The sequence below is a fragment of the Capra hircus genome, chromosome 2, assembly GCF_001704415.2.
Source record: "Capra hircus breed San Clemente chromosome 2, ASM170441v1, whole genome shotgun sequence".
In the NCBI taxonomy this organism is placed as follows: Eukaryota; Metazoa; Chordata; class Mammalia; order Artiodactyla; family Bovidae; genus Capra; species Capra hircus.
The window spans coordinates 116,927,436-116,947,893 of NC_030809.1; the positions used below are offsets into that span (position 1 = coordinate 116,927,436).

Sequence of the window (20,458 nt, forward strand, 5' to 3'; positions counted from 1 at the left end):
ATAGGCTGCACTGTTCAAGTGTTAGTTGCTCAGTCATGTCCAACTCTTTGCAACGCCATGGACTGTAGCCTGCCAGGCTCCCATCCGTGGGGTTTTCCAGCCAAGAGTACTGGAGTTGGTTGCCATTTCCTTCTTTGGGTTCATCTGTTTTTTTCCAAGCACTTGCCACAGCAATTTTCTGACTAGTTTCCTTTTTGTTTTGGAACTTTATTTGACTCCCTACCCCAACCTCGTATCCATACGCATCTAAACCAGAACTGTCTTCTGTTTCTCCTTACTTTTCAGTCTCAGCTGCTTGATGTAAATTGTTTTCCTTGCTCCTTAACATTCTATTAACAAACACCTCCCCTTCATTTCATTATACCCTGTTCCCATGTAGTTCTAGACTAGAGGTGTTCCTATTAAGTCTTTACTACTCTTTCTGGATGATACTAATTTACGTGTATTCAGCTATAATACTGGCATATCTGATCTAGCCAATATGTCCTAGCTTAAAATTGCCTTACAGTATTTCCTCAGGAGAAGTGGGTTTGATCCCTAGGTTGGGAAGATCTCCTGGAGGCATATGTGCTTAATTGCTCAGTCATATCAGACTCTTAATGAACCCATGGACTGTAGCCCTCCAGGTTCCTCTGTCCATGGGATTCTCCAGGCAAGAATGCTGGAGTGGGTTGCCATTTCCTTCTCGAGGGGATCTTCCTGACCCAGGGGTCGAACCCAGGTCTCCTACATTGCAGGCAGATTCTTTACCATCTGAGCTACTACATAGGCCCTCTTGCCTGGAGAATCCCATAGACAGATGAGCCAGGCAGGCTACAATCCATAGGGTCACAAACAGTCAGACTTGACTGAAGCGACTTAGCATGCATGCACGCATGCACATTTGTATAGAACAAAGGTACATATATGCACTGTATTATTTACTTACTGCCTACTGCCGACGTCAGGCAAAACATTGAAGGGGAGAAAGGATTTAACTGTAAGGCGTGAATTGAATTCATAAGAGAAATGAGAAGAGGCTCAACACCTGAGTCTTAAGCAATACTCGGTTAAGGGCTTAGCATCCTGAGACCAAGAAGGTGCAGTTAGTGTATTGAGAGTGGAAGTCGCTTCAGTCGCATCTGACTCTTGGCGACCCCATGGACTGTGTAGCCCGCCAGGCTCCTCTGTCCATGGAATTCTCCAGGCAAGAATACTGGAATGGGTAGCCATTCCTTCTCCAGGGGATCTTCCCGACCCAGGGATCGAACCCAGGTCTCCTGCATTGCAGGTGGATTCTTGATCATCTGAGTCATCAGGGAATCTCCTAGTGTACTGAGAAGAGAGACATGAAAGTTAACCCTCAGTCATGGCCCAAGAAGGCCACAAGAAAAGATATTTTTCCATTCATTTTTATTGAGGGATTTTTAGTGGGTGCTTTGAGAATTTGGGGTAAGTTTTATTTAATTGACTAAAACTACTTAAATTTTAATTTCTGCCTAGTGGTGGAAAAAAGCAAAATCAAAGACTCTGTATTGAAGGTAGTGGAAATCAGTCATTCCTAGTCTTTTAAAATTAGAATGACTTTTAAAAAATAGAATACTTGGACCGAAATATACATTATATGGGATTAATTCTAACTAGATCACCAAATACATCCTCTATGTATAAAATTACTTTCCAGTTGAAATGGATATGTTCATACATTTGCTCTTGTACCTATCTGTATGATGCTTCATAAATTTTAATATATCTGTATAAGTATGTTTTGTCTGTCTTTTAAATGATAAGTCCCATAAAGTAAATACCATGTCTAATATTCCAGATGGTATATGCTCAAGTATTCAAGAAACTTCTTGGTGTTAGAAGATAGTAGTCGTTCATCGCGAATCTTTATATATGAATAAGACTAGAATACATGAATATACAGATTAGAATATGAGTAAAATAGGAGTATTTTAAGTATCTTGTCCTTGTGAAGATTATTTAAGCTTATTTCTCATGGCTGAGTCTCTGTTCTTTTTACAGTCGGAATAGAATTGGTTGAGTTTGTATCACTCAGGTTTACTAGTTTGGTGGCTATAAAAGTTTAAAATTAATTACCAAACTAAATATTAAAAATTCTTTTGTCCAAGTCTGTTCTCTTGATAGCACATTTATACCTTTATGATAAATGAGATTGAAATTAAAATGAGATGTAATCTGTGTTAATCTTATAGGCAGTTATCTTGAGGTATTGATCACTTTGGTTAGTATTATTTATTTTTAATAGTTCATCTGAAATATATTCAGTTTGTTCTTTAATTACAGGGGATTGGCAGCTGGGGAAGATAATGGACAGAGAGGTTATTTGTTGACCTATGTCATTGCATACATTCGAGTAAGTTATCTCATATTTCCCTTGTCATTTTATGTTGCAAACAATACATTTTCTTATTTTAAGTGAATAAAATTTTCTTTATTGTCTTAAATTTTAACCTATTGTAATTTAACATGAGTCTATGATTTTTCTACTTAATAAAGTTTTCTTTCATACCTTTGCCCTTCTGCGGTAGCTTAGACTCTTTCCAGTTTTGATATTAGAACAGAATTGTATTCTGGGTAAAAAATTTAGTATTATAAGTTACTTATTATATAAGCAATATATTTTATATGCTATAAAACATATTTTCCTAGCTGAGATGGGTCCAGATGTTTTATCAGTTTAGTCACTACAAAGAGAAACAGTCTATTCTTGAGTTTATTTTTAAAGAAAAGTTGATTTGAAGAAGGTATCTTTTCCTTTCTCTAATCCCCTCTGCCTGTGACTTCCCTATCTCCCTGCTCCTTTGTTCCTAATGATCACTTTTTGGTATTGGTCAATTCGCTATTTATTTAGGCCACTAAAATCTATCCTGCTAGTGTTCTCTGCATGCACACAGGCAGTTCCTGGGTAGAGACTGCATTCATTAGAGAAATATTTGAGTGCCTACCATGTTGCAGGCACTCCACCTGGTGCCAAGGGCACAGAGGAAAACAAGACAAAGTTTCTGTCCTCCTGGAGGTTGTATCCCGGACTTGGGACCACTTTCCCATACTTTTTTGAGGTAGATTGTAAAGAGTCCAGAAGGTTAAATTAGAAACACGAAGTACTAACAGTGAACAAGAAATACTACTAATATTATGGACTTCTGCATCTGTTATAATTCCTTGATTTTTGTGTATATGTCTTAACAGGATTTGGGTTTGGAATACTATGTATTAGGAGAATCTTTTGAGACTTCTGCTCCTTGGGACAGGTAAAATGAAACAAAATGCCTGATATTATTAAAATATGCTATGTAAGTTGCTAAACTAATTTATCTTTGTGTGTGAATATGTAAACTTCTAAAATTTTGTAAAGAAGCATTGAAAGAAGGTAATCACTTTTATTTAAATTAGTGTCTTCATCAGAATGTCATATTTGCAAGCCATTTAAAAAATTTTAGATTTGCCCATGCCCCATAGAAGGATGGTATTACTGAAACTTACATTTTAAAGAATTTTCTTGAACACTAAATGTCATTGTGTGGTTTGACTTAGCTAGGATTTAAATTCTTAAATGGTTAATGTGCTTAAATGTTCTCTAGAAAGTCTCCCCAAAATACAACCTCCTATTGTACTATATCATTTAGCTTTTGATATTTGTATGTGTACTATTAAGCAAGATCTTAGCTTAAATTTAAGTGATTTCTGAAAGAAATCCAATTTTAAGAAACTGTATAATTTCTTTTTTAAAATTACATACATGTATACATACAAATATTGGTTAGGGAAATATAGTAAAAGCTGATTAGGAAATGTGAAATGGTTTTATTAAAAATAGACCTGTGAGTTAACTCATTCAGTAATAGGAAATTCTTGAAATTGTTAGTACATTTTTATTCTAGGTACATTTTACTTTTTCTTTATAAAATTTACTATTTTAAATCTGTAATAAAGCATATGAGATCCAACAGATCCCATTGAACACGCCGTTAGGTGTTACCTACCTTAACATCTTTGTTCGACCTTAACCTCATTTTTTTCCCTCCCCCAGAAAACTTTTTACTTTTCCACATTGTCTTCATCTACTATGAGTTTTGACTTCAGTGTATTGATGCTAATACTCCATGCACCATAAGATAGTAATCAAATTTAGAGTATCAGTCTGTTATATTCATAGCATTCAGTTTTGGATGCTAAATTTTAATGGGGGAATAAATCTTATAAATAAAAAGAATTATCACCTCATCCACATCTGACACTTTTGAACAGCAGATACAGTTTGGGAGCTGTTCATAGTTGTCTCAGAGACTACTTTAGTCTTTAATAGTTTTCCTTACTGGGGAAAATGGGTTAGTGTAGTATTACTTCTTCAGTATTATGAATTTCCCTGTCGTCAATTCCTGCTAACTGATGATTTCCGTTTTGTCTTTAAACTCTTCCAACTGTGGAAACTGATCATGCGCTCTCTCTTCATTTTTCTTTATCCTTTCCTTGTATATTCTGACATATTCTTTTCAACTCACTGACTATTACCTGTTTTATACAGGGCTACATACTTGATTAGTTTTCATTTAAAACAATATCTCCAGCTAAAGTATTAATAAATAAAACTAAGTGAAAGCAGCTATATTCCTGACTTAAAATTTACTTGTTACCATTTAGTAACTTGCTTTCTCTTAAACCTTTAACTAGGTAAAGACCATGTTTAGCAGCAAACCATGGGATCGGAGTCTGCAACCCTCACACATTATTAGATTGCTTGGCCTTTTCGTTCATAAATCTCTTAAGAGATTATTGGTCTTACTAGTTTTTATGTGTTCCTCGTGGCCTTAGCACAGTGACTGCACCTGTTAGGTGCTCAGTGTATATTCTGTATAAAGTCCTGTGAATGAACTCTGGAATAGTGTAAGAATGTAGTCTATAAAAATAGCTGCTTAAGAGATCCCAGTTGGAGATTAGAAGATTTTAGAGATACCAGCTTGAGATTTGCGATTAAAACCAAAGGAGCAGATAGACTTTCAGGTAAATGAATGAAGGAAGAAAGAAGGCCTGAGAAAGAACTCCAGGGAACCCCAACATTGAAGGGATACAAACAAAGGATTCATTTAGTCATCCAAATAAGAGTTAACAAAGGAAATTAAGGAATACAGTCTAGAAGATGTGGAGGAAAATCAGTGCTGTGAGAGGAGCCAAGGGAAATTTTTTTCAATGAAGAAATGGTCAGTAGTGTTAAATTAGCTAATAAGGTCGGTAAGAATTTAAAAGTATACACAGTTATGTTTACCTCATATATAGTGATTGGTCCAAATGGACTGTATTGACCTTTGCATGAGCTTTGTGAGAATTATACCAATGATTTCTAGAAAGTATTTTATTCAAGTAGTACATAAATTCCATTTTCTAGAGTCATAATAAAGAATTTATTACCTTTATAAATTTGTAATGCACATTGACTCCTATAGATACTAAGATTAAGCAGATTTTATTCATCTGCCTTAAGCAGAATAAAGCAGAATTTAACTTCAATGTTGTTTTGTAAAGTCAGAATTTATAGAATTTTTAGACACTATATTTATAAAACTGACATGCTAATAAAACACGACAACCTTTTTCATATTTATTTTATTTGTTCTTCATTCTTATTGGAAGTATAGGTAACGTTTGGTCATCTTTTCTATTCTAAGGACCAAGGTTTAAAACACAGAACCATCATCAATATGTAGCCACAGTATTTATTGGAGAGTAAATGCCTTATGTATGCTTTGAGTCTTATTTTCCAGACGAAACAAAATATATGGTTATAAAAATATGTTACAACTCACATTAAAAAATAGAGTAATATTGTTAAATATTGCCAGTCTTCCCTCCCAGCACATAGTTTGTATCCAGTAAGTCTTTGTTGAGCTGGATTTTAGCCTAGTGCTTGAAAATAATCTGTTGAACATTTGGTATAGTTGTGTGATTACTAATGAAATTCTTTTTAAACTAAGGAAGACTTCGTAGACATGGGTATAGATTGTGTGTGTGTGAGGGGGGTGTGTGCATGTGCGTGTGCATGCACATGGTCAGTCATGTTAGACCCCTTGTGACCTCACGTACTGTAGCCCATCAGGCTCCTATGTCCATGGAATTTTCCAGGCAAGAATACTGGAGTGGGTTGCCATTTCCTCCTCTAGGGGATTTTCCCAGCCCAGGGATCGAACCCGTGTCTCTTGCATTGGCAGGCGGATTCTTTACCACTAGCACCAATTGGGGTATTCCTATAACCCAGAATTGAATTATCATTAATATTTTCTTAGAACTTTTAAAAAAGTTTTTAAAATCTTACAGTTAAATTTATTTCAAAATTGGACTTTCCTTAGCGTAGGAAAGTTATCTTCAGGAGACGAGTATACTCCTCTGACTTCTGTCTTTCCTGTGACAAAAAGGGCAAGGGCTTTGCTCCCTTAAATTTTTGAATGGAAGGCTCAGTTTGAATAATCATGACTCTTGTTCATTCTTGAAGGAATAAACGTAAAAGTTTAAGAGAATTTCTGACTTGAAGTATGCTGATAAACCAGTAATTATTAGAATTTTTGAAACATGTGAAAACTTAATATTGAACTCCATTCTTGTTTTCTAGGGTTGTAGATCTCTGTAGAAATGTAAAAGAAAGAATAACAAGGGAATGCAAAGAGAAAGGTGTTCAGTTTGCTCCTCTTTCTACATGCAGGTGAGTTTTTTTGTTGTTCTTGTACTTCTTATTCTGAAAAAACTTATTAAAATTAATGGAAAAGTGTAATTTGTGAGCGAGGAAAAGCTTCGGTCTGTTCCACTTAGCAGGCTTTCCTAAACTTCACTTGTCATGTTAGTGACTTATTAGGACTTTGCAACTAAACTAGGATTTTTACAGTGGTTCTAAGCCAACAAAAAGAACACCCTTCCACAAGTGAGCTTTCTGCCCTGTCTGGACAGCACCATGATAGAGAGTCAAATGTCTGAACTCCTGGACCTCTTCATTCACTGAAACTATAAATTTCATAGGTAGTCAAGAAACTGTAAATTACAAACATATTCAGTATAGCTCTTTCTTTAGTAGAGAAAAAGCATTTTAACCACTTTGTCAGTTGTTGATTAAATCACTGGGTATGGAATATAGGAATGAGTGGAGCCAGAAGATCCAAATGAAGATTAACTCGTTGCTCTCTCTAATGGATCTTTCTGTGATAAGGGAAATGTTCTGTATCTGTCCTATCCAGTATGGTAGCCACAAGCCACATGTGGGCTGTTGAGCTGTTGCAGTGTGGCTGGTGTGACTGTGGACCTGAATTTTAAACTTCATTAATTCAAATAATTTAAATTTACAGTACCACATATGGCTAATGTCTTCCACATGGGACAGTTATGATCCATATTGGATCACAGTTAACTAATAATCTTGTCCTCTTAGTTAAATAGCAGCAGACCCAAAGGATGTTTTCTTGAGAAGGGGCACTTTGTGTCCAGTCTTTTGATACTAATTTTCTCTGTGAACTCACAGAATAAGAGGCCTGACTGTCTAGTCTGTCAAGCCACATATTTATAAAACTGAGAACAAATCGGACCCACTAATCCAAAAGTCATTTATTAATAGTAAAGCTTAAAGCATTTAAAATAATAGGGTGTATTCTTGTCAAGTTGAGGATTTTTTATTCTTTTGTTATGTCAAGCCTCAGCTCAACAGATATCCTTTCTTCCTTCTTCTGCCCTTCTTCCCTGTTCAGCATCTCTTGAGATCTCCCCTTCCATTAGGAGACTACCATTGTGATAAACTACTGCTTACACAAAGTGACTGGGAAGTAACATATTCTGCCTTTAGGACACCTTCTGTAACAACACTTAAATCTAGGTTCTTTAAATGGTATTCATAAGGCCTAAGGATCTTCATTATGTGTTGTACTGCAGATGGATAGAATTGTTATATATATTCTGAATTGATCATATGTCATTTATTATGTGGAGAAGGCAGTGGCTCCCCACTCCGGTACTCTTGCCTGGAAAATCCCATGGACAGAGGAGCCTGGTGGGCTGCAGTCCATAGGGTCGCTAAGAGTCGGACACGACTGAGCAACTTCACTTTCACTTTTCACTTTCATGCATTGGAGAAGGAAATGGCAACCCACTCCAGTGTTCTTGCCTAGAGAATCCCAGGGATGGTGGGAGCCTGGTGGGGTGCCGTCTGTGGGGTCACACAGAGTCAGACATGACTGAAGCGACTTAGCAGCAGCAGCAGCATTTATTATGTGGCTGTTTTTTTAAGGATTTTCAGATAAAAGCCTAATGCTTTAGCTTCTATGATTATCTTATAAAACCAAAGTTTAGAATGTGCGAAGTCTAAGTTAATTGAGTATTTTGCTAAATAGGAGTTTTAGATATAGTTTTAATAGCACATACTTGATTAAACTAACATTTAAGTAGAGTTTAATTTTACTTGAGTTTGATTTGGGCTGATTAACAGTGGCTAAGGAGATTATTCTGTGTTGAGTGTAAATGCTTAAATGTGTGAGATGAACTTTTTAAATAATTTTTTAAAAAGCTATTCTGAAATTAATTTAAAATAGTTGTAGATTTCATTGAAATCAAAGATTCTGAGGAAAAGAATTCAGCTGTAGCATGCATTTACTGATTTTACTTCATTTATGTCTTTTAAAAATTATTTTGTGTATTGGAATTCTAACCCTAAATTTTCTGAACAAATTTTGTGGGAAGAAATTACTAGCCAGTGAGTCTAACATAAGTATAGTACTTCGAAAAGTACATAGCGCACATTTTTTTTAGAAATTAAAGAATAATATAACAACTTTGGCAACAACACTATCTTTGTTCAGATGATTTTGGAAGACATTAGTATTTAAGTGTCTTAAGTGATAGAAATGAGCTGTTAATAGGTTTTAGTTCTAAGTCATTTTCCCAAATTAAGGTTTTTCAAAAAATGTTGTCATTTCTACTTTGTTTGAGATACTGATCAATCAAGCTTTACTATAATTTTAGAAGCCTACCTCTCTATTGAAAACTGAATTATGTAATATAGATGTTGGGTTTGTGGGAAGGTGGCAGTGTTCTACTAATATTAATTATATTTTCTGTTTATTGATGTTGATGATTCTCATGTGAGTGATACATATTTTCTAATTGCTGCAAACTCATTTCATTCTATATTCTTTAAAAATGGTCATCTGTAGTGATAGTGCCCTTGTAGTTAACATAGTTCTCCAGTTTGTCTTAAACTTTGTAAGTCTGGTACTTAAAATGTAAACATTCAAAAGATCTTTTTTATGGGTGTGAATTAACACTAGAAGAAAAACACAGCTGGCAAATTGACAGTAGCATTGTTAAACAGTACATTTCTTCTGTTCTCAGGCACCTAACATTTGGCCTAAAAGGCCATTAAAATTTTAGATTAGATTCTATTTGTATTGTGTAGTAAAAAAGAGTATTTCCTCTATATTTGCTCCTTCTGTTGAATTAAGTTCTTTGTGGGAACCTCTGTAAATTGCTTTCAGAGATCTGACTATGATTACCTTAGCTCCCTTTTAAATGCTTCACCTAATTGCATTTTCAAAGCCCAAATGTATATCATGTATATGATTTATTAATCTAACATTCTTGATATCTTTTGCAAACACACATACAGCATCCTTACATATGGGACCTAGAGTATAAACCCTTCAGAGACACTGTCTTAAGGCTTTGTGCCATTCAGTTTGTTTTCAAAGTCAATACTAATTTATTAATGTGAACTTGGTGAAGATGCTGTATTTTACCCAATCATTTTTGGTATTTGAACATTTTCCTTGTTTTCTAGTTTTATGTTCTCATATTTATTTCTCTTAACTTTGAGGAAATTCAGAAGGCTTTTAAGGGATCACCAAGTTCCATGATGTCTGTTTTGGAGCTGTCTTTAACTGCAATATACTTTGTAAAAAAAATAAAAATCCTTTCAAGGAAGTGGAATTTTTGTTTATTTCAGGCCAATTGGAGAAATATTTACATCATCTTAAAATTTTAAAACTTTTTGGGATAATAGTACAGACTTACCAAAAAGTTATGAAAATAGTACAGATAGTTCATCGGTATCCTTTATCGAGCAAATCTGTTTTCCTTCCATGGAGTAGGAGGGTAGGTTGAGAATGAGGTTGTGAATTAAGCAAATCATTCAGACGATACTGCCTTTAAGTTTCTAGATACTGAATCTGATTTCACTCAAAGCCTTGTGGGGGATTTCTGTCTGTTTGTTTTTTAGGGTGACACAGACTTATGATGCAGGTGCATGTATCTATTTCTACTTTGCCTTTAACTACAGGGGAATCAGTGACCCACTGACTGTGTTTGAACAAACCGAGGTAATTTTGTATACATGAATATAGCTCTTATATTCTTTGATTAATTTAAATAAACTTTACTGTCAGCTTATGGATTTTAGTTTGACTCTCTTTAATAACTTGTGGTTTACCTTGGTGATAGCCCATAGAAATGAAAAACATAATATTTGCACTGAATTGAATGCTGAATTAGAAATCTAAAATGTATATTCCCTACACATACTGTAATCAATATTCTAAAATTAACATCCTGTGGTCTGTGATTCTTTCATTATTACTTATATAATACCTGATTTAAATGATAAAGACTGTGAAAGTGAAGTCACTCAGTCGTGTCCGACTCTCTGCGACTCCATGGACTGCAGCTTACCAGGCTTCTCTGTCTGGGATTTTCCAGGCAAGAATACTGGAGTGGGTTGCCATTTCCTTCTCCAGGAGATCTTCCCAGTCCAGGGATTGAACCCAGATTTCCTGCATTGTACTGTCTGAGCTACCAGGGAAGTCCAATGAAGACTATAGGGATCATTGATATCACTCTGACAGCCCACCCAGCTCTAGATGGTGACTGCTCTAAAACTGAGCAGTTTTAGAGGTCAGCAGCTCTAAAACTCTTGGTCGATGTTGCTATAATTTCAGTTTATATTTTAATTGATTTTAATTTAAAAATTAAAGTTATATGTCGGGCTTTGAGGTTCATTTGCTAGCAGTTTCTATTACATTTCTTAAATGTAGAAACCTCAAGCTTCTAATTGTTGTCAAGCCTTCTGTTTGAAAATCAAGGTTTCTCATGACAAGAAGGCCTAGAGTGGAAGAAACAGACTAGAGTATGGAGGAAGTGGGAGGAGACTGGGCTTGTTAAACCTCAGGTGTCGTCACGTTAACTGTATCCTGCCTGCCAAAGACAGTACCACAAGATGATTTTCAGTGGCACACTTTTAGACCCAAACCACAGACAGGGTTTGGTTGGCTCCCTCTGAGGCCTCATTTTTAAAAAATGAAACAAAAAACAGCTTTTCTGAGGTATAATTGAAATATAGTAAACAGCCTGTGAAGTGTACAATTTCACGGGTTTTGACATATGTATGCACCTATGAAATCACCCCAATCAAAATAATGAGCATATCCAGCATCCTCAAAAGTTCGAATCCTCTCCTGTCCCTTTAGCCTTTTCGTGTCTTCGTGTTGCCCTCTGGCTACTCAGAGTCCACTTCCCCATAGTATTAATACTATAGAAGTGAAAGTATTCCTTCTTTCCCAAGCCAAACAGTCATTCTCTAAGTGCTCCTGGTTTCAAGTAATTATTGCTTTACTTAAAATAATTTGTTAGAAGATACAGTCTCTTAGAGTAGGGCGAGCGTAGGTATGATTCATTTGAAAACCCCTAAATCCTAAGTGATGAGGGTTCTTATATGTTGCTTCGCAATGAGATGTCCATCCTGAAGGGAGGGCCGCCTCTACTGTGGCCTGACTCTGATGGCTTATACACATTCAGGTGATTCTGAGAGGTACAAGGCACTCACTGTAGGGATTTTAACCTCATATCTGCTACACATTCATGAGTAATTGAGTGTAATTCCAGTTACTGTAACCCTTTTTTCACCCTGTACTTCAGCCATTCTGTATTTTGCTTTAAGTCTTTATCTTTCTAACCTTCTTGCTTTATAAGGAGACTAGTTAAGAGCCTAACATGTTAGGAGGATAAAACAAGGGCCCGTGCGCTGCTGCCCCCCACCCTCCCACCTCCCCACACACACATTTAGATACCCAGAAGCCTGACAAGTTATTTGTCCCAAAGCAAGGACTTCCCAGGTGGTGCTAGTGGTAAAAAATCCACCTACCAGTGCAGGAGACACGGAGGTATGAGTTCCATCCCTGGGTCGGGAAGATCCCCTGGGAGGACATGGCAGCCCACTCCAGTGTTCTTGCGTAGAGAAGCCCATGGACAGAGGAGCCTGGTGGCTACAGTCCATGGGTCTCAAAGAGTCGGAGGCAGCTGAGCCAGAGCACACACTGACCTAACAGATGTTCTCCATCAGAGTTTATCATTAATCCCTGATAGTTTTGTAAGTAATCTTGAGTCTGTGTACACTGTATGATATTAGGTGAGTAATTTAACCACCTAAGCTTTGTTTTCTTTATCTGTAAAATAGGAATAAAAGTAATTATTCCATATGACTTTAGTGAAAATAAATGAATTATTGCAGGTAAATTGCTTTTTACTTTTCTGGACATACCATAAGCAGTCAATAAATGTTTGTTGGTATCATGAGATGTTTACTTCAGAGTAGGACCCGACTCCTTACAAAACTTCTTAAAATTGTTTTTAATCATTTAGTGCTGCTGAATTCATCATTTTGCCCCTTTTTCTTTTCTAGAATCTTAAAGTAACAATTGTAGAATTTGTGACTGTTCACTAGAAAAAAACTTATAAAGCTAGGCTGCATATTTTAGTTGCTTTTTAAAATACAGTTAGCCTAATAGAAAAGACTCTTGAGAGCCCCTTGGACTGCAAGGAGATCCAACCAGTCCATTCTAAAGGAGATCAGTCCTGGGTGTTCATTGGAAGGACTGATGCTAAAGCTGAAACTCCAATACTTTGGCCACCTGTTGTGAAGAGCTGACTCATTGGAAAAGACCCTGATGCTGGGAGGGATTGGGGGCAGGAGGAAAAGGGGACGACAGAGGATGAGATGGCTGGATGGCATCACCGACTCGATCCACATGAGTTTGGGTGAACTCAGGAAGTTGGTGACGGACAGGGAGGCCTGGCGTGCTGCAATTCATGGGGTCACAAACAGTCAGACACGACTGAGCGACTGAACTGAACTGAATAGAAAAGAAAATTAGACTTCCCATTTATTACCATTCCCAGAACGTTTGTGCTTCCTTTGAGAGTTGAGTCTTACTCTTTCACTTCAAAACGATCTATTTGTTGTTTTGTTTCAAAATACAGGCAGCTGCTAGAGAAGAAATCCTCGCTAATGGAGGGAGCCTGTCACATCACCATGGAGGTATTCTTTTTTGGGGGTAGAATTTCTAATATTCCTACTGCTTAAAATATTTGGTTTGATAAAATGCTGGGACTATGAGGAATTTGCTAGCACTAGGGATCTCATCTTGGAAGTTTTTGTGTCTGTCACTGAGGTCACCTGTGTTATGGTAGTAACCAGCTGAAGCTTGATTTGACAAGCCTGTCTGTGTAACAGGACCTGGTCATTCTTCTGAGTTCTTAGGAACTTCATGTTGCCCAAGATAGCCCAGCCAGCCTGGAATGTATTTGACCATTATAGCCAAAGTTCTTAAAGGGGGAAGAAACCTACATAACTGTTTCTCAGCCACTATTGGAATGTAGCTGAAAGTCAGTTGTACCATATATTGAAGAGCTGTTCTGCCACTCAAAATTCAGCAGATTAATCAAGACAGGATATGAAAAAAATCTTTTTTTGATATTTTAATGCTGTTATAGTATTCCTCTTTGATCATTATAATATGAAGTTACTGGAGAGTTGATCATATCACCAATAAAAATTATGATATGTCTATGTTACTAGCAGTGTTTTTAATATATAAATTGGTACCTAGAAAAATAGATATGTGTAGTTTTTTTAGGGAAGTGCATGAAGGTAAATGACCACTGATTTGAAAAATTCAACTCCTACTCTGGGTTCTCCGTATCCCTCTCTTCCTGTTTGATTTTTCCATCATGCATTTAGCATTATCTAACATTATAGTTAGCTATCTCCTTCTGCTGGAAAGTAGGATCCTCAGTAGGGGCTTCTGTTTCATTCCTCCCAGCACCAGAATAGTATTGGCCCCAGCCAGCTCTCCATACATGTGTGTTAAGAAGATTGAAAGAATTTTGGTAGAAAACATAGTGAGCCGTGGAAAATCTGTATTCAGCCAGGCCTGCAGAAGATTGCTACTGTGGATGAATGAAGTAGAAAAATAGTTCCCAGCATCACTGTATCGATTTACTCTATTATATTCCCCCTACTTTTTCTTACTCTTCACAAATAAATTTCTAACTTAGCTGACTGATAAGCATTAAAGTGAATGAATTGTTCTTTCCCTTCTCTTCCTATTTATTACCTTTTGATGGAGATTCTAATGAATGTTAGAATGATGAAAATGAAGAAGGGAAGAAACTGGATATTAGAAACCTCTTAAATGGAATTAAAAGCTTTTGACTAATCTAAAGGTCTAAACCTAATTTTGGAAATGTAAACATGAGGTATTTCATAAAGGTGCTTATATTTTTTTTGTACCTTTTTTCAAAATGTTCAGAAAGTATATACAGTGCCTAAATTTTTAAAATATTTTATTTTAGGATGCCACTATATTACTACTATGTAAGGAAATTACATAGTAATTTTACATAGTATCATGAAGTAATATGTTCTTAATTCTAAATTGATTGGATAGAGAGAGGAAGTAAAATAATTTAACTATAATTACTTATTTAAAGAAAAACATTTTTTTCCTTTCCAGAGCCAATTTTGCCTTTTGGTAGATGTCAGCAGTCAACAAGTGTGCTTTTTCCTTTGAGATAAGAAACTGTAGGATCCTTGTTTGTGATAGTAAATATGAGAGAGGTGTAATTCTACAAGAGGGTAAAAATAGCCAAATCTTATACTGAATAGAAAGAAATAGAGGCTTAATTGTTAGATAATCAAGTTAGATGAACTAATTTCCTTCATTGTGAGAGGATGGTCTCTGTCTACTCAAGTTTTACAGTGTGATAAATTCTACAGAAGTTAGAAGTGACCAAATGAGCTGCAACATTGTAGAGGAAAACCAAACCAATGGTTTTTCTCTCTCGCAGTGACACTTTATGCCTTTAGGATCTGTGAGGATATTCAGGTCCAGCCAGTGGTGTCTCTGTCTGAAATGCTGAAAGCCTAATATGGTGGAATGGCTGTCAGTACTTACCCAGATACCCCCTAGACGCTGAGAGTTTCTTAGTAGGCTTTAACAGAACCTATGTAAACATACTTGAAATAATGTATGTGCAAAGGTGTCATTACAGAAAAAGAAAATACACACAAATTTAAAATAGTAAAGAGTTAAATAATTCTAGTACAAATTTATTTGAGACAGACTTTATTATTTGTCTAAAGCTATGGTTAATAATTGTTTTATTATTTATTATATTTATTGTTAATTTATTATTGATAATCTATTATTTAGTCAATGAACACAAATAGAAATTAATTTAAAAATAGTTGGAAAGATGTAAATGTTAACTAACCAAAAGATCATGATCATTCAATTCTTGATTCCAGAGCAAAAAATATAAATAGCTCCTGGGATATTTTTGATACCAGATATGCCTAATGCTTTTTAACATTGTTGTATAATATGTTTTCCACATTATAAATATTACTTGTCCACGAGACAGTAGGATTTCAAAGAATGGTAGTCCTTCTCTTGAAGGATCTTACAGTTCCATAAAGTAAAATATGATAGCATTTCAAAAGGCCACTGATCAAAACTAGTAGGATTATGATATCATCATATTTTAACCAAGATAAGAGTCCCCCTCTTCTTTGAAAAGCACTTAGAAGGTGACTTTAACAAACATGTGAATGCTGTAGATGTTAAAACGTCAAAGAGGAGGGAGACAAAATAGGGAAAGGAATTAACGTTTATAAAGCATTTGCTAGGCGCTCTGCTTGACAGTCTCCTTTAATCCTGATCAGAATGCTGTGGAATAGATACTGTTCTAGTCTTTCAGATGAAGAAATATTAAGGCTATGAATGTACAGTAGCTTACACCAAAGTATGAGCAATAGTTGTTAGAATGTGGATTTGAACTCAGGGCCTCCTATGTCAGTGTCCTTGTCCTCTGACTTAAGAACCCAAAATAGTGAAAATAGATCAAAAGCTAAAAAAATTTAAATTGAACGCCTTTGAAAAGAGGCACATGATTTTAAAAGTATGTGAGAAGAAATACGAAACATCACTGTTTCTCTTTTAAAATAAAATAATAGCTCTGTTTAATTTTGACCCTAAGTTTAGTTGCTTGTCCTGCATTAGATGTTAAAACAGAAATGAATTAATATTTTAATTTCCTTATCATAAATATTTCATTGTTTTCTAAGTTCTTGCACATAAGTCAGTTTGACTTTCTGGTTGTTTTTGTAATTCCTGACTATAGGTTTCTAGCGTTGTCAGTAGCAGGTAATAAAACAAATGCAGGTCAGATCATGTTACAATAAAGCTCCCGTATAATTTATGTGCATTTTCAGGTTCTAGGTTTATAAGCCTTTATTTGTTGAAGACTCCAAGGTCAATGAAATAGTTTAATTATAGAAAGTATCTTGAACTTGAATGTAGCAAGGTTTGATTGCATATTAATTTATCGAGAGGTTCTGCTTCATTTAAATAAGGAATCTCTTATTTCTATCTCATTTCTCATTTTTTTTTTCCATACTGTCAGAAATATGACTGTGTGGAAACAAATGCTAAACCACTTTGATTCCTCTATGGCTTAGAAAAAGAAGCTAAGTAAGCCTGAACACAGAATATCTTTCACGTGTCCAGGTGAAAAGATGCTTTTCCTTTGCTAGCTTGCCTTTTTCTATACTAAACACAGGCGTGCTCCAGAGTTCAGCCCAGAGCCAGTTTCTTCCTCCGTGTGCCCCTCACTCCCTCAGTGATTACTTTAGTCCCAGGACTGAAAACACTGTCCTTATGCTGATGACTCCCAATACCGGAAAGGCGTCACCAAAACCACCCTCATTAAATCACTATTTTTTTCCTTCTGGGACAACTGCAGTAGGCTCTTTACTGGTCTGTCTACCTCTATGCCTATTGCTCTGCTGATATTTCTCTTGCTGTCCGGCTAATCTTTTTAAAACTCAGTGTTTCTTCTCATATTCAAAATAAAACCCAGTGTCTGTATTGGGTTCTTCAAGGGTATACATTATGTGTTTATCTCTGTCTCTTCATCTCTTCCTTTTCCCCTATAGCAGTAGTGGCTTTCTTGCTGTTTCTCAGACCTGTCAACCCCCTTCCTCTCCAAAGTCTTTTGCTATTTGTTCCGTCTCTTTCTGATGGTCTTTCTCTTGTGCCCCCTCCCCCAGATATTTGCATGGTTCACTTTCCCCATCATTTAGATCTCTGATAAAAATGTCACTTTCTTAGAGGCATCTTCCTTATTCTCTTGTATAGTTTATGCATTTCCCATTTGAGTAAGTTCAATGGGGTTACTGACTGTATCTTGTGTGTCACTGTGTTCCCCAGCCCCTAGAAAAGTGACTGACTATTCTACGTAGGAGTAGGTAATCAATGAATATGTTATGTGACCAGTAAAGTGTCTAAGCACTCACAGAATTTTGGGCAGTTTTGCAGATTCTCAAACATCTGAATTTTTCATTAACATGAATGGCATTAATCTCCTTGCTAATTTAGCTTCAAATGCTTAATAAGCAGGCCTTATTTGAATATAGGGTCATGCTTAATCATGGAAAGGCTCAGTTTATTCTGTAACATTATTTCTGAGAATGTATATTAGCAGAGTCAGTTATTTAGTGGAAAAGTAGGGTAAAATAATATGCATTGCTGTATAACTGCCCAACCAGCCATTTTAGTTTCCTTTCTTAGATGCATTATGTATGTAAGATTCCATTTAAACTTTGTCTTAAAGCAAATATAAGTTTGAAAGGCTTACAGACAGAGGAGAAAGAACATAGACTTCAGAATCAAATCTGTATTTGACTTTTGGCTCTGTACTTAGCTAGCTGTATCACCTTAGAGAAATAAATTTTCTGAACTGCAGTTTTCTCATCTGCAAAATCGGATAGTACCTACGTCAGATTATTATAAGACTTAAGTGTGATAATGTATGTAAACATCAAAGTGTCTTGCATATATAGTAGGTGCTTAAAAAACAATAAGCCTTTTAAAAACATAAAAGAAGTAGACAGCACCAAGTGAAACTCTGGTTTGTATACTTAAACCTCTACTGTAACCATTGAAAAAAGGATCACAGTTTGAAAAAGACCCTTATCAAGGAATAAGATTGAACAGTTATTTTAACATTTTCATCTATAACCTGTGATTAGTCTTACTCTATAGGAGGTTCTGTTACCATCTGTATGAAAGCAATAAATTTTCTTCACACTGTTGACTGCAAAATTTGCTATAAAAATGTCTATTTTCATAAATGCTTCTGTGCTTAAAGTTAATCATCTAATTTGTACATTTCAAATATCCCATGCTATTCAGTGTAGTTTCCTAGTTTCATTTCAAGCAGAAATCTTTCCATATAAATTTTAGAGTGGGTTTAATTATCCTTCTAAAGTTAATCAGTAATAGGGTTCTTAAAAGATCGCCTTTTATATGTGTGGAAAAGGTTTTCCTTAATATGTATCTTGAACTTAAAACTCAAGGCAGCCTCATAGTAGCATCTTTAGTTACTGACCTTCAGGCAGTGTCATGACATTCTTAGTAGCATTTTTGAGTTCAAGAGTAGAAGGGCCGGGGGTTGGGAGAATATTGATGCAATTTCTCTTAGAGAGTTTGGCCTGTAATTGTGATTAATAACAGTCGCTTTCACTATCTGGAAACAGACAGGCTGGTTTGTCTGCCTACAATCATGCTGTGATAAATGGAGCTATTTTAACTCTGGTTTTGTGTATCAAAGAAAACAGATGTAGTCTGGAACTGGAGGCTATAGGAAATACAAAGCCTGCTTAACTTAATCTTCATAGTGCTTGTTTTTGTAACTGACGAGCTGGTCAGTTTAAACAACAGCGTTTATGTCAGCCATATATTTAATTTCAATTTATGACTTAAGTTTTTAAGTTGTTCATTTGCTAAAATTATACCTAAGTCCTTATCAGGAAACAAAAAAAAATCTTGATTAAATATAACCAGTCTTAGTTTAAATATTGATGTCTTTACCTAACCAAACTTATTTCCTATTATTCAGAGAGTAATTATGGGGTAGCTGCTCATAGCAGTTTTTGTGGTCTTGACATAATCCAGTAGTGTCAGAAACTTTAAAAGTAAGGAGACTACTCAAAGTAATGAGCAAAAGATCAGCTTTGTTAAAAACCTATACTGTGAAATAAAAGACATGCAGATTAACAAGGTGATTATCACTATTTATAGATGACATGATTGTCTTTGTAGAAAATGCAAAAAAATATATACAGAAACAAGATCAGCAAGATTGCAGAATATAAGAGCCCACACCAAGATCAGTTCCATTTTTGTATATTAACGACAGGCATATAGAAACTGTGATTTAGAACGTAGCATCATTTACATTTGCTCCAAAGAAGGCATTTAAGTCTAATAAAATATGTACATGTTTATGCATAAATCTAACAATATATATACTGGATCTATGTTCTGAAAATTACAGAATGCTGATGAAAAAATTAAAGGCCTAAACAAATGGAGAGAGATGTTCATGGACTGGTACAACACTGGACATGGCATAAGCATGTCAGTTCTCCCTAGAGTGATCTACCTACTCAATACAGTTCCTGGCAGAAGTTTGGAAATATCTTTAGTAAATATGGAAGAGATTATTCTAAAATTTATATGTTAAGATAAAGGAAATAAGTAGCTGAAAAAAGAACAGCAAGGTCATGGAAATCAATTTATCAGATTTCAAGACTTATAATAATATAGTCATCAAGACTGTGGTATTGGAGGAGTATTGATCCGTAGAACAAAATAGAGAACTGAGAAATAGACCCACATGAATGTGTCCAACCAGTTTTGACAAAGATATAAAGCAACCAGTGAAGGAACTATATAGCTTTTTCAACAAATAGTGCTGGAACAATTGGATGGAAATTCATAGGTTAAAAGAAAAAACCTTGACCTGAACCTCACACTTTATACTAAAATTGACTCGACATAGATAATAGACTTAAATGTAAAACATAAAATAACAAAACTTCTAGAAAAAACAAAAAGCAAGAGAAAATATTCAAGATCTAAAGTTCGGCAGAGAGTTCTTAGACTGTTCACGAAAAGTACAGTCCATTAAAGGAAAATTTGATAAATTGGATATTGTCAAAATTAAAAATGATTTCTCTGTGAAGGACTCTGTTAAGTGGATGAAAAGTTAGGCTTTTCATATGTGCAAACCATATAGCCAACAAAAGATCTAT

The 20,458-nt window shown here is 35.5% G+C and overlaps 1 protein-coding gene across 1 annotated transcript in view; it reads left to right on the plus strand.

Annotated features, from left to right (window-relative positions):
• The window catches only part of AGPS (alkylglycerone phosphate synthase), a 130,245-nt gene that overhangs the window by 99,430 nt on the left and 10,357 nt on the right, over window positions 1-20,458 (plus strand). Inside the window, exons 15-19 of the mRNA XM_018065051.1 lie at window positions 2,290-2,359; window positions 3,196-3,257; window positions 6,608-6,697; window positions 10,247-10,346; window positions 13,279-13,336. Coding sequence (XP_017920540.1) covers window positions 2,290-2,359; window positions 3,196-3,257; window positions 6,608-6,697; window positions 10,247-10,346; window positions 13,279-13,336 — 380 coding nt within the window. The remainder of the gene's footprint in view (window positions 1-2,289; window positions 2,360-3,195; window positions 3,258-6,607; window positions 6,698-10,246; window positions 10,347-13,278; window positions 13,337-20,458) is intronic.